At 41.5% G+C, this 15,567-nt stretch overlaps 1 protein-coding gene across 1 annotated transcript in view; it reads right to left on the bottom strand.

Annotated features, from left to right (window-relative positions):
* TMEM143 (transmembrane protein 143) overlaps positions 1–15,567 on the bottom strand; it is a 1,024,200-nt gene that overhangs the window by 879,942 nt on the left and 128,691 nt on the right. Inside the window, exon 3 of the mRNA XM_044080554.1 lies at positions 14,837–15,041. Coding sequence (XP_043936489.1) covers positions 14,837–15,028 — 192 coding nt within the window. The 5' untranslated portion in view covers positions 15,029–15,041. The remainder of the gene's footprint in view (positions 1–14,836; positions 15,042–15,567) is intronic.

Raw genomic sequence — 15,567 nt, forward strand, 5'->3', positions numbered from 1 at the left:
GTTTTTGCCATAGAGGGATGGCCTAGAACTCCTTGCATTAGGGGCGGAAGAGGTCCACTGTTTGGTTGCTTGCTGTCCCTAGGATAGGGACCTGGGTGGTCTGTCACTGCGGGGCTCACCTTGCCCCTGTCTGCTAGGTGCAGGAAAAGACCAGCGCTCAGAGAGAAAATTCCTGTTAAATCTAGGAGGTTGAACCTGAAAGAAATATTCTACTGTTTGCATAGATTTTGCTTTGTCTTCCATCTTTTTAAGCATCACTTCTGATTTTTCTCCAAACAAGCCATCTTTATCCAACGTTGTATCAATTAATTTAGACTTGACATGATCAGGGAGAAGTTGTTCCTTCAACCATGCATGTCTCCTAATGTCAGATCCAGACACTGCTGCCCTGCTAGAGGCTTCTAGTCTGTCATATCCACAGTGTAAAGAGTGTTTTGCCACTTCACAAGTAGAGTGCAGTAAATCTACTAACTCTTTAGAATTGGCACAGTCAGGAAAGGTATAAATCTTTTGCTTTAATATTTCCAAAGTGTGTTGTTGTTGATATTTTAACATATGGAACTGACAGTTGAGTGGTCTGATAGCTAAGGTTGCAGAGGTGTAAACATTTTTACCCCACCTGTCCAGAACTCTTTACAGAAATACCCCTAGTTCCTTTATGTCCCTGTGTAATGACCTCTGGGTCTGCAGCAGGATTTTTGTACAGGTATTTGTGAGAATCTGGTACTCTGTAATACCTGTCAGGTTTACAGGGAGCAGGTGGGAGGGTGTCAGGGGCTAAGCTGGATTCATGGAAAACATCATCCACCACTTCTAAGATGGGGGGATGGCCAGGGGGTTGTACTGGGGCAGGTTTAGAAACTCTCTTAACCTTTTCTTAGACTGAGGGAAGTCCTGAGATTCCCAGTGGAAATTTTCCCTGAGGGTGTGAAGGGTTTCCCCAAAGGAAAGGTCTTCTGGTGGGGAGGCAGAAGGAATGGATTCCTCTGCAGCTGAATCCTCATAAGCAGTCAGAGGTTGCTGTTCCTCTTCAAAATCTGAATAATCAGATTCCTCAGAATCCTGGTCAATCATTAGTTCAGGAGAACAGTGTCTTTTTCTTTTAGAAGTTGTGACCTAACTGCCCCTGATAAGGGAGATAAGATCCTCAGCCATCTTAAGCATTTGGGCTTGGGGTGGTGGAGCAGGAGTAAGATGGTGGCTAGAGGTAGATTTTCTAGGAGTGGCCTAGATCGGTCTGAGAAAAATGGTAGTCGGGTGAGAAGATGTCGTTTTTTGTCTACAATCAGTAGTGCGAAAGGCCTCCTCAGAAGCCGGTGCCTGAGTCGCAGCTCCAGACCTAACTGAGGTAGAGACAACCAAAGGCTTGGAAGACGAAGAAGATTTCTGTGGCATACTGGACTCCAAAAGGGTCTCAGTAGAGGCCTGCGTAGATATCGTATCGGGCATCAGGGGCTGTGAAAGCGCCTCACTGAATTCCGGAGAACTAACGACCTGCTTAGCGGTAGAGTCATTGGAAGGCTTAGCTTTGTGTGGTCTGTCTCTGTCTTTATCCCTGCATTTTTTTGGAATCTCTATGGCTTGCTGGCTGACGGATGCCATTTGTGAAGACGGAGGACGAAAATACCCATCTACAAAAAGAGCTCTACGACGAATGGTTCTTGTCTTAAAAAAGGCATAGAACCGGTAATGGGGGATGTCGTGGTCTGGGCCTAAACAAGTGACACAGTATGAATGGAAGTCTCGGTGCGGGATCTGCTTTCCACAGGCAAGGCAATTGTTAACTTTTTTGGACATTGGTTTGTGCAAACAAAAAGGGTCCCCAACGGGGTACTTTGCTTTAGACGTTTTCAGTTGTGACCCGAGCTCTGGTAGCGACCGACCAGCACACTTACGAACTGCTTCTGCTACGGGCTCCACGGCAAGAAAGACTGATGTAATGGCGTCAGGTGCCTTGCTTTATAGCACTGATAACCTGATGTTTGTCTACAAGCGACAGCAGCTGACGCAGAAAAACACTGACTCTGGTATTCAGGATGGCCGAGGGCTTCCACAGCAGGGATAACCCAGAGGTGATGACAGCAACAGTAAAACACGAAGAAGATCTGACCTGTACTTTCAAGCCTGGACCAACCAACGTACATTGCAGGTCCATTAGGTCTTCTGACAGACTTCTGCTAAATGTTACCCAGTCTCACAGTTATCATGGTTAGCCCCTCTATTCCAATAAACTAGCTAAGGTCTGGAATCCTCTCCCTTAGCACATCTAAAAAAAATTCCAACATCTCCTTATTTAAAAAAAGCCTAAAAGAATATCTCAACAGCAACTGGCTCTGCCCCTGTATTTCACCTGGTTAACTCCTTCCTAAATGGCTTCACAACTCCTCCTAAATGTCTTCACAATTCTGTACTCTCCTGCACCTCAAGCAACTAGTGCCTTATGCCTAGAACTGACTTTACTATTTTTTCTGACATATTTCTGTTTATACAGTTAATCCAGTTATTAAGATCTCTGTAATATATTACATTACATGTTCCCACAACTATTACTTTTCTTTAGCAACTTTGTTAATTGTATTGTTGTAAATTGTAAATTATTAATATAGCAATAACCCACGCCTGGGTGTGGGTAATGCGGGATTTACCCATGGTTGGTGTGGTTTGGTCCCGAGGGCTTCAACAAAGACAACCGTGGGTAAATCCCGCATTACCGACACCCAGAAGTAGGTTATTGCTATTATACTATGACATTATTTAAGAAAAGAAATAATTACTTTTCTTAAATAATGGCATTGTATAATGCCTCTTTGCTGCCCTTCTGCAGCTGTCTGGTATCCGCGGCAGTTCTGATGTACTGCGCATAGCGACACAGGTTTAAAAAAAAAGCAACGGAGAAAGCAAGATCTCCGTTGCTTTTTACACACTGTGTCGCTATGTTAAAGGAGTTTAACATAGCGAAACAGCTTTAAAAAAAGCAACGGAGATCTCCGTTGCTTTTTTTAAACCTGTGTCGCTATGTTAAACTCTTTTAACATTAGTGTTTTAAAAGAGACTTATACTAATGGAAAAAGTCCGGGCGACCGGACCTTTTTCCATTAGTATAAGTCGATTTACAACGTGCACGCTGGCCAATCAGCGTGCACGTTTTGGAATATTAATGGGGGGGTCATGGTATAATACTCATTTCTTAACTACTTGTTTATTAAACTAAACTGTTAATCTGCTGGAGCTTTTCTCTCCTGGTCTCTGCTGAAAACGGGCTACTAGCCCAGTCGCACGCTACCTGGTTAACAAATGTAAATAAATAAACTGTTGGGTGGGATGCAGACAGAGGATGGAAAAATGATAGTGCTAGGTGTTGATCACAGAGACAGACTGTAATGTGCCCATGTATGAAGTACGCAGCAGTATTGTGTTAAAGTTGTGTGTTTGTGTGTGTGTGTGTGTGTGTGTGTGTGTGTGTGTGTGTGTGTGTGTGTGTGTGTGTGTGTGTGTGTGTGTGTGTGTGTGTGTGCGTGTCTATGTGTGTGAAAATCCAGTCAGGGACAATCTGCAATATTCTTGACAGTTGAGAGGTATGCACACTGCAACTAACATCATATTTTTTTGTTTGACACCTGAAAGGAATACATAAATATATAACCGTTTCCACCAAAATGAAACACAACATTAATGCCATTTTTGAAAAAAAAAATCTGCCTGAGGCTGCTGGCAGTGCTACATACAGATACAACCTTTACCACCGCACAAACTAAACAAAAACCCCTTATAAAGTCCTGCCAAGTAAAACAATAAAACTTCCAGTGCAATACTGGTTAAATGACAAAACTGAATGCAAATGTATTTATATTGCTTTTATCTTGTCACAGTTGAATCCAAGAAAAAAAACAATAAGATCAAGTCTGTGAAAAAAGTTCGACATGCTTCAGTTTTTCCAGCTATGCTTTAGCACTGTTCACCCAACATGACATCATGTTGTGGGGAAAAGTTTCACAGGAACAAAAGTTTCAGATGCCAATGAAAGCTCTGATTTGAGAGTTTCAACTAGGAAATAAATAATTCCACCAAAGAAACTACAAATAACACTGCAGTAAGTAATACTGCAAATGTAACGCATGAAAAAAAACAACACTTAAAAAATTGTGACAAGTCACTTAAAAATACAATCAAATATAAGCTTGAACTGAGTGCAGTACCTTTTATCATCTTTAACAGACTACTTCAAACAGGAACAGTAATGAATTCATTGAAAATATTGCTTATTACACCTATTTATAAGAAGGGCAACATAACTGATGTTAACAACTATAGACCAATCAGCTGTATCCCAATATTGGAAAAATGCTTTGAAAAATGTTCAATAGATTAAATGGAAGAAAAACGTAAGTTCTCTACCCTCCTGGGTACACAACAACAAAGATTTATTAACAGAAAATCTACCCTTGCAAACCTAGTAAAATACTACAGATATCAATAGTAATAGACTTGGATTTAACAATGGTGTAATACTTTCGGATATGGCAAAGATGCTCGATTCTCTACAATAGATAATATACAGATAACGTCTTGATTAAGGGGGAAATCAATTATTTATTACAGTGGATCATAAAATGGTTTATGAGAGAAAAACAATCCTCGGTAGTTCAACACAGCTGTTCTGGATATCTACCAATTAAAACAGGAGTCCCACAGGGACTGGTCCTCAGTCCAATCTTATTCAATCTGTTTTTTGCCTGTATCCCTAAATATAATAACTGTTGGCTAAATAAGCATGCTGACATATTGCAAAATTGTTTTTTTTATGCAATGAGGACTTTGACAATGTGAATAGGCACTTACACAAAATTGACAAGTAGGCTAATACATCAGGATTACATTTTAGCAAAGATAAATGTAATGTATTTTGGTAATCCCAGAGTTAAAAGGCAGATTTTCTTATGGTCTGTCATCTCGGTTGAGGTAAATAATTTCAAAGAATGGAGCAGTATTATATCTTCAACATTCTGCTTGAATTAACAGGTTGATGCTGTTTGCAGTACAGCAATGAAACAAATAAGGATTATATCGAAAAGTATAACATCTAGGGAAGAAAGTCGCCTGGCAAACTTATATAAGCCACTAGGGTGAATAAGGACACACTAGGCTGAATAAGGAGAAAGTAACAGCTGCCTGTCAGGTGACAGGATCCGCCACTCTCAAAAGAGAGTAAAATCCCATGAGTGGAGGAGCTCCCTGGTCAGCCTCAGTAAGAAGCTGCAATCCCTGATAAAATCCACCAAAGCTAGTTACAAAAACAAAATCGCCACTGATTCTAAAGACAACCACAAAGCATTCTATAGCTATGTCAAGAATCTCAATGGCAACACTCAGATCGGCTCTGAGTTACAGCACAATGGCACTAAATATACAGACCCAACTGATATTGCCAACATCCTGGCAGATAGGTTCAGTGCTAACTTTACCCCCCTTCTCACCCCCGAAAGAGCCCATCTCTATACCGGAAGAATGCAAAGTTCCTGTAATCACGGCTGCACAAGTAAAAACCACACACTCCAAAGCCAAGAACACAGCATCCATGGGACCAGACAACATCCCAGGCTGCGTTCTACACGAACTACAAAACGAACAGGCACCCCACCTAAGTACCATGTTCAATCATAGCCTCATCTCAGGCTTTGAGCCTGATGAATGGCGCATAGCAACGGTTATCCCACTCCACAAGGGGAGAACCACCACGGACCTCAGGAACTACCGCCCCATTAGCCTGACGTGCCTGGTCTGCAAGGCCATGGAACGTATCATCATGGAACTTATAAACAAAGACATTGGTAATCTCCAAACTCTGGAACCCATCCAGTTTGGGTTTGTAAAAGGCAGATCATGTCTCCTTAACCTGATAGACTTCTTTGAAGCAGTCACCAAAGCCGTAGACAAGGGTAAGGTGGTTCACACAGCCTATCTAGATCTTGCCAAGGCTTTTGACACCATCCCCCACTCTAGAATTATAGATAAACTCACTAAACTAGGTATAAATCCCTATGTCACAAGATGGGTTGCCAACTGACTCACTGACAGAACCCAAACTGTGAAAGTAGCAGACTCCAAATTCGACTTCAGACCAGTGACAAGTGGAGTACCACAGGGTTCAGTCCTGGGTCCTCTCCTGCTTGGTATCTACTTCACTGAAGTACAAGCTAACACAGAAGGTCTTTGGCTAACAAAGTTCGCAGATGACTGCAAACTAGGAGCCATAATCGAAACTACTAACGATGTGGACATCCTACAAAAGGGCCTCACTGAGACAGATGCTTGGTGTCAAAGCCATGGCCTCAAGCTCAATGCCAAAACGTGCACTGTCATCCCCTTTGGTAAAAACTCTGTACCCATGAACTACAACACAGGCGGTAGTATACTTGACACCGAAAGTGTGATAAGAGACCTTAGGACACAGGTAGACAGTAGTCTCTCCTTTGATAATCACATTGCCACAGTAGTCAGGAAATCCTTCTACATGGCACACCTCATCATAAAAGGTTTCTCATCCAGAAAAAAAGAGATCACTGTTCCCCTCTACTCATCACTCATTAGACTCATTACAGAGTACAACGCCCCTTTTGGTATGTACCTCACAAGACATCTACAGCACCTGGAAAGGCTGCAAAAATACCTCACAAAGAGGATTACCAGCCTCAAACAGATGCCCTACGCAGACCGTCTCAAAATACTCCAGCTTTACTCCGTCACATATCGCCTACTCAGAGGTTATCTCTACCTAACATACAAAGCTATGTCAAACCCAGAGCTGTTGGACATGCTCCACTTAGAGAAATCCCAATCCCACCAAGCTACACGCTGTAGGGACCTAAGCATTGCCACCACAATAAACAGAACATGCCAGAGGGATAGAATCCTGTCCCGAGACTTCCCATACCCTGGAATAAACTACCTATGTATATCAAACAAAGCTCCTCATTAGCACTCTTCAAGAAAAATCTTGATGATTGGATGGGAAATAGGAAATTCACCCCGGGAATCACCTCTGTGGCTCTGCTCGACAGTGGCACAGGAAAATAATTTTCTTGGGTGGCAAAAGCCAGAGTACCTTTTTAGCTGGGCTTGTGTAGGCCCCAGGGCTGATAGCCTAGTACCTACCTATGAACCTATGAACCTATAACGCACGCACTCAGGTCCCTCAACAACCGGTACAAATATGACCGTCATTATACATGTGGGAGTGAATGATCTGAGACGCATCTCCCTGGACTACATGAAAAGAGACATGGAGAAGCTCTCGGATTATGTAGCCCAGGTGGGTATGACCCTAGCCCTGAGCAACATCCTACCATTACCCAGAATGATACCACAGTACAAGTAGAAATGATTGATTTCAACAACTGGCTAAGTTTCTGGTGTCATTCTAAAGGGATCCATTATCTGTCTGCCTGGGATGACATTATTGACAGACCTCGATGCTTTGTCAGAGATGGCCTGCATCTGTCACCCTGGGCTTCCAGATACTGGCCAAGGCTCTTGATACCCCTATAGTGCCTTTTTTTAGGCGGTGTTCCAAACACCAAATTACCACTGTAATAGCTGCAAATAAATGCAATCTGAGGGTCATGCTGCTCAAAGGTAGAAGTCTAAATCTCAAAATGCACTTGCTCAAAGCACTCCTTAAAATGGGAGAACATCGGCAATTGCACTGTAACAGAGACCTGGTTCAAGGCAGCAGAAAGCACTCCGGCACTAGCAGGCAACAACTTGTTCCACACATTTCGGCCCCAAAACTTGGACCGAAGCTCCAAAGGTGGTGGTGTTTCCATATTCATACAGGATGCGCACAACTCCAGACTGGCGGCCCAGCATAACGCATCAGTGATACTTCAGGTGCAGCTAACATTGGATAAGACAGCAATTCATGCCATAACCTACTATAGCTCCCCACTGGAGAATATTAGGATCCAACCTGACACTCTCATACTGGGCGACTTCAACTACCCCTTCATTAACTGGGAAAACTACTCATGTACAAATACACTTGCCCAATGTTTCCTGGAATTCATTAATTCCTATGCCCTGGCCCAGCTCATTCATACCCCCACTAGAGGTAGCAATATCCTTGATCTGGTCATTACTAACATGGGCAACTGTTGCTCTACTCCAATAGTCAACTCCTCCCTGGTTAGATCCAACCACAAACTAATCACCTTTGAAATCCACATCCTTCCCAACCCCCCACCCCCTGCAAAAGTAACCACCATGAAAAACTTCTCCAAAGCTAAAGCTGGGCTCCTAAAAAACAGAGGTGGCTAACTTCACAGCACCAAAGCAAATAGAGAATAGTTGCATGACTGCCAATGCACTGTACGAACACGTACACAAATGCATGGATCTCACTATACCCAAAAGAACCAAGATGCTCTCCTCCAAAAAAGGAATCCAATCTGATGGTCCCCTGCCATAAACAAACTCTACAACAGAAGGAGGAAACTGATGCGGAATAAGGTGAAGTCCCAAGACTGGAAAAACTCCCTTATCAGCCTCAACAAGAAGCTGAGATCCCTCATCAAATCCTCTAAAGCTAGCTATGAAAACAGAATTGCAGCAGATAGTAAAGACAACCACAAAGCCTTCTATAGTTATGTAAAGAATCTCCACAGCAATACCCAGATTTGCTCTGAGTTACTGCACAATGGTACCTCCCATACCGAGCCAACAGATACTGCCAATATACTGGACGACAGATTCATTGCCACCTTTACCCCTCCCCCCCCAAAGGACCAATCACAATACCAGCAGATTGCCAGGCACCCAGTATTACTGCTGCACAGGTTAAAACAGCACCGTCCAAGGCCAAGAATACAGCTTCTATGGGACATGACAATATCCCTGGCTGTGTTCTACATGAACTACAGAGTGAACTGGCACCTCACCTGTGTGCCCTGTACAATCACAGCCTTACCTAAGGCTGTGTCCCTACCGAATGGTGCACTGCTACAGTAATCCCTCTCCACAAAGGAGAAGCAACTGCAGACCATGGGAACTAGTGCTACATTAGTCTGACGAGTCTCATATGCAAAGCTATGGAACCCATCATCATGGACCTAATAAACAAAGATATAAGGAATCTCCAAACTCTGGATCCCACACAGTTTGGTTTTGTGATGGGTAGATCATGTCTGCTCAACTTGGTCGACTTCTTTGAGTCAATTATCAGAACTGTGGATGAAGGCAATGTGGTTCATACACCCTGCCTTAATCTGGCCAATACCTTTAATACCACTCCCCACTCAGGAATCATAGAAAAACTCACTAAGCTAGGCATCAACCCGTACAACACTAGGTGGGTAGCAAACTGGTTCACCGATAGAACCTACAGTGTGAAAGTAGCTGACTGCAAATCAGACTGCCGACCAGTCACGAGTGGAATCCCACAGGGTTCGGTCCTGGGTCCTCTCCTGTTTGGTATCTACTTCTCTGAAGTCCAGGCCAACACGAAGGGACTCTGGCTGACAAAGTTCCCAGACGATTGCAAGTCGGGAGCTATTATTCACTCCCCAATTGATGTTGACATCCTACAGAAAGGCCTCACTGAGACCATCGACTGGTGTCAGAATCATGGCCTTAAGCTCCATGCCAAAAAATGTGTCGTCATCCCCTCTGGGAAAGACCCAGTTCCCATGAATTACCACATTGATGGTAGTTCACTGAACACAGAAAGAGTTATAAGAGATCTGGGAATACAGGTTGACAACAACCTCTCTTTTGACCATCACATTGCCACTATGGTCAGAAAGTCCTTCTATGTGGCACATCTCATTTCTAAGGGTTTCGCATCCAAGAAGAAAGAGGTCATTGTCTCCCTCTACTCTTCCCTCATTAGGCCAGTCATCGAGTACAATGACCCATTTGGCATGTACCTCACTAGACACCTGCAACAACTGGAGAGGCCACAAAAGTATCTCACAAAGAGGATCTTAGGCCATAAACACTTAATCTATATGGACAGACTCAAAAAACTCCAACTATTCTCTGTCTCATATCACCTACTTAGAGGAGATCTCTGCTTGACTTACAAAGCCATGTCTGACCCAGCTCTGTTACAAATGCTACATCTAAATAAATCCCAATCTCTCCACACTACACGCTCCAGAGAACTCAACCTCATTACCACAATCAACAGAACGTGCTGGAGGGACAGGTTCATAACCCAGAGACTGCCCATGCTATGGAATAGACTTCCCATACATGTCAAACAGAGCACCTCACTGGCCCTCTTCAAGAGAAATCTTGATGAGCAGACGGGAAATAGAAAATTCACCCCGGGGATCACTCCAGTGTCTCTACTCGACAAAGGCACTGGGAACTAAGGTTGGGTGGCACAATGCCAGGGTAATCCTATGGACTAGGCTTGTAAAGGCTCCAGGGCCATTAGCCTAATACACACCTATGAACCTATGAACCAATACATCAGAACACTATTAGAATACATTAGCTCCATTTCTATTTATTCAATGGGATAATTAAACTAATTTGAAATCTGTTGAGAGGAAATTCACAAAGAGAATTCTAACTGTACTGGACCTAACTTATACAGAAAGATGTAAACACCTTAACTTCTTCCCAATTCAATATAGTAATATGTCTGCTTTTTGGTGCAGAGATCTAATACTGTGAGCTGCAGACCCCGTGGTACAAGGTTTGATTCCCTCAGCCTTCATTTGCCTTCTGTATGACCTTGAGCAAATCATTTACCAGGGCTGCTACTGAGTTGCCCCTGAAAAGAGACTATGTCTCCAGAAGGCCTTCCTGGTTAACAAATGGGCATCTTTTTAGTTACACTTGTGGAAAACTAATTTTAGCATATAACGTTTTCAGGAGTGAAATATTACAAGTAATGTTAAGTCTTGAACTTTACTTTGGAAAAAAAAAAAACAAAGCATCATACATAACTCAGTGTATTTCAGTTATGCAGAATAAGCTACCTAATAAGGCTCAATGCTCTGAAATACGGAACATCATTAAGAAGAATTTACATACTTCCGTGGGGATTCTAGCATTCAATGCTGGCTTAAGGGAGTCAGTGTTCCTAGACGGCCTTAGGGCCTGATCACTGAAAATGGAACTCATTTTCATGAATAAAGACAGTAAAAAGAAACAGCAGCTGTCGGTTATGTTTCCAAATACTACAGTCAGTAACAAACTGGATAACAAACCTTTTCTCATATATATCCTTCTCTCTACCACTGTTTTAGCCTCTCTTTCTTTATCTTACTATATCACTTTCTTTGAATACATCTCTTTAAAGGAACAAAACCTTCATCTCCAGCAAACACTACCTTCCTCTTTTTTCACTACCCTTAATCATAGTAACATAACCTGCTCCTCTAATTATCTTCTACCAAAATACCACAGAATAACTCATATGACATTCTACTTTAACAAAAAGAATTGTAATAACTCACTTGAAATCCTTAAATTCCTACCCTATTCCAATCATTACCTCCTCCTACATGGAGATATTCATCCAAACCCTGGTCCCTCTACCAAGGCTAAATTGAACACAAATAGAAATCCTCCACCTGTACCTTCACCATGTACTAAAACAGCTAACTCCCGTCTAATAGCTCACCTTAATATTAGAAGTATTAATAACAAAGTTCATCACCTCCATGCACTACTGGACTTGCACTCATTTGACATTTTATGTCTTACAGAAACATGGTTAAAACCCTCTACTCAGGACCAGGAAATAACCCCTCCTGGCTACAACATACTCAGATATGACCGCAAAACAAAGAAAGGTGGTGGTATAGCCATCATCTATAAATCTAATCTCCAACTTACCCTCCATAATGAACTTTCATTAATAGACCCTAAAGCTGAAATATTATCAACCAAACTCCAGATTAACAATAACAAATCAATTTATCTAATTTGTATGTATCTTCCCCCTGGTAATAATACACAGATTCTAGAAAATTTACTTAGTTCACTTTCCAACCAACAACCCCAAGAAACCATAATACTTGGTGACTTCAACATTGACTGGATAACCTGTTCAAGCCAGCACCCAACTAACCATATTAATCTCTATGGGTTCTCTCAATTAATAACAACTCCAACTAGAATCCATAAACAAAATAGAAAAGAAACAACTCTCGACTGGATCCTTATTAATAACCACCCTAGCAGTTACACCCCAGGAACCCTTCCTGATAATATCAGTGATCATATACTTACATATGTCATTAGACAAAAAGTGAATATTCCAGTTACTCATAAACTAAGGACATCCCGCTCAAAAAAATTCTTTAACCCTGATAACTTCCTTACTGAATTGCAAGCGTGCGACTGGTCACCACTGACTCACCTTGAACTTAATAAAGCAGTGACATACTTCAACACAAACTTTCTTCAAATCCTTGATTATCATGCCCCTATTCACTCTACTAGAATAAGATCCAAGTCTGCTCCATGGCTATCTAAGCAAACAAAAGAAAAAATGATCCTCAGAAATAAAATCTGGGCCAAATGGAGAGCTAGTAAATGTTCATCTGATCACCTCCTTTTCAAACAATTAAGAAATGCCACCAAGAAAGATACTCTTAGAGACAAAAAGGAATTTTATCTTCACCTTCAACAAAGCAGTCAAAAAACCCCTCAAAAATTCTGGTCAGGTGTTAATAAACTTCTTAAACCAGGACATTCACCTACTCCTACCCCTTCAGGCTTTCACCTCAACAATGCTACCCAGATCCCAGATGCCTTCAATAAGTATTTTACAGAAGCCATTCAATCCCTAGCTAACTCATTACCCACATCTACTGCTTCCTTACCAAATACCTCTCTACCCTCGTCTAAGACCTTTCAAATTCAACCTGTAGCTACATCTCTTATTTATAAACTTCTTAAAAAACTCAAACCTTGCACCCCATCTGCTGACCAACTCCCGTCTGAATATCTACAAATAGCTGCAAAAGCTATCAATTATCCCGTATCCATACTGATTAATAGGACTATCACTGAAGGAAAAATCCCCACCTTATGGAAAATATCTCATATAATTCCCCTACATAAAGGGGGCCCATCAACTGAACTCTCAAATTTTCGCCCCATTGCCTTACTTTCCCCATTAGCTAAGATTATGGAAAGATGCATACACAAACAAATTCTCAACTACCTTCTTCAAAACAAACTTCTAGCCGAATGTCAACATGGTTTCAGACCATTCCACAGCACTACAACTGCCCTCCTTTCCTTCTCTGACTCCATAAATAATAATAGAAACAATAATTGTTTCTCCTCAGCACTATTCATAGACCTGTCAAAAGCCTTTGATATGGTTAATCACAATATACTTCTTGACAAACTAAACCTTTATTCTCTCAGCTCACATTCACTACAATGGTTTAGGAGCTATCTCCAAAACAGGCAACAAGCAGTCCTTTGGGAGAACAACCTATCTTCCTTACTCCTAGTAAATATTGGTGTTCCACAAGGATCAATCTTAGGTCCCCTTCTTTTTTCCTTGTTTATCAATGACCTACACCTGAATATACCACAAGCTACCTGCATTCAATATGCTGACGACTCAACGTTAATCTGTACTGCTAAAAATATTTCCTCTCTCCAGTCCCTCACCCAAACAGTCTTCCAAAATGTCGAAAATTGGTTTATGCAACACTGCCTCCTCCTTAACCCCATAAAAACTAAGCTTCTTCTCTTTACTCCTACTCATGAATCTCCAACACCTTTCTTCACTATCTCCTCGAATAATGCAACCAGTATTAACCCTGATATGACCACTCGACTATTAGGTGTAACTATTGATAACCGTCTCAATTATGATGAACATATTAACACCACTATTAAAGCTGTCAACAAAAAAATTGGGACTCTCTACAGAATTAAACCCTTTCTTACCCCAGTAGCTAGAAAAACCATTGCTCAGACACACCTGATCTCCACCCTTTTCTATGCCTCAGCTATTTATACTAACTTATCTAAAAATAACATTACCAAACTCTCTATCTGCTACGATAGCATAGCCAGATTCATTACTGCTACTCCCCTAAGAACTCACCATTGTCTTAACCTCAAACAAAAAGACTGGTTAGAGCTAAATAACCACTTACTCTATCAACAACTACTCATCATTCATAAGACCCTTTACTACCCTGATGTCACCCCTAGCCTTACAAAACTGATAATACCGTATAAAAACCTAGCCACCCTCCGCTCTGCCAATAAACTCCTAGTATCTCTAACTAAATCATACAATAAAGCTGGGGATTCATTATTTTCAAATTCCATAGGTAAAAACTGGAATCAACTCCCTCAAGAAATAACTAATCAAGACTCTACCTCTCTTTTCAAAAAACACATCAAAGAACATCTTAAAACTCAATGGCTGTGTCCTTGTGCTAACCCCGACTGAAATCATGTCTTCATTCACCTAACTTTCCTCCCCATCCCCTTACAGAGCTCCTCACTAACACTTTCAATTGTTTGAGAGTTATACCTGATATATAGGCTCTATCAGTAACCTTCTTTTTCTATCCCGTGTAACTTCATCTTGTGTTATTGTTTCTGTTTTATAAGTCTAACTACAGTAGTATGTTTTATAATTTTATCTCCTATTTTTAATATTTCTTTTTTGTTGAAATTGCTTTCTTTTTACCTTGTATTGTTTTTACTCATATTAATGTTTTTATGTGATACTTCATTGTTTATTGCCTGTACTGGAGCTTTTCTCCCCGGGCCTCTACTGAAAACGGATACATGTCCAGCTAGACTAATTGAAACTAATTGAAATTGAGTAAAACAACATTACCTTTAGAAGCATTTTCACCAGCACACCTTTTGAATATGGTATGAATCTCTCATGGTATTTGTCAGCCCAGTCTGGTGGCTCTGTCAGTTTTCTTGTCTTCCGATACTCACTTATTCTGGCAGCTAAAGAAATAAGTCGATGGTGGAATTTCCAGAAGAATCCTACACGAAGAAAGCATCCTGCTGGAAGCATGTTTGTGCTAAAACTGGAAAAGAGAGGAGGGAAAGCAGTCATCAGTCCATATTCTGTAGCTCATATACAAAAATATGTGCATATTTTGCATGTGTGTGTATGGATCCCTATCACATGGTCAACAGGCCATATGATCGATACTCATTTGGTCGACAGTTCATTTGGTCGACAAGCAGTTTTATGTGGGGGGGCTTTGCCCCCCACACCCCCCAATGTGGGGGGCTGTGCCCCCCCCAACGATATATAACAACTCCAGGGTCGCACAACATTGGGGAGGGGGGCAAATCTGACTGTCGACCAAATGAGTGTTGATCAAATGGCTTGTCGACCATCTCAGGTAGACCCGTGTGTATACATATCTACATCTATATCTGTAGCTATATCTATAGATATAGATTTAGACATGTACACACACACATACACACATACACACACACACACACACACACACACACACACACACACACACACACATAAACACACACACACTTAACGGGTCAGGTTTTAACATAGGTGATGTACACCAAATTTGTTTAATG

This window comes from Protopterus annectens, chromosome 1.part1, assembly GCF_019279795.1.
Source record: "Protopterus annectens isolate FY-2018-M chromosome 1.part1, PAN1.0, whole genome shotgun sequence".
In the NCBI taxonomy this organism is placed as follows: Eukaryota; Metazoa; Chordata; order Ceratodontiformes; family Protopteridae; genus Protopterus; species Protopterus annectens.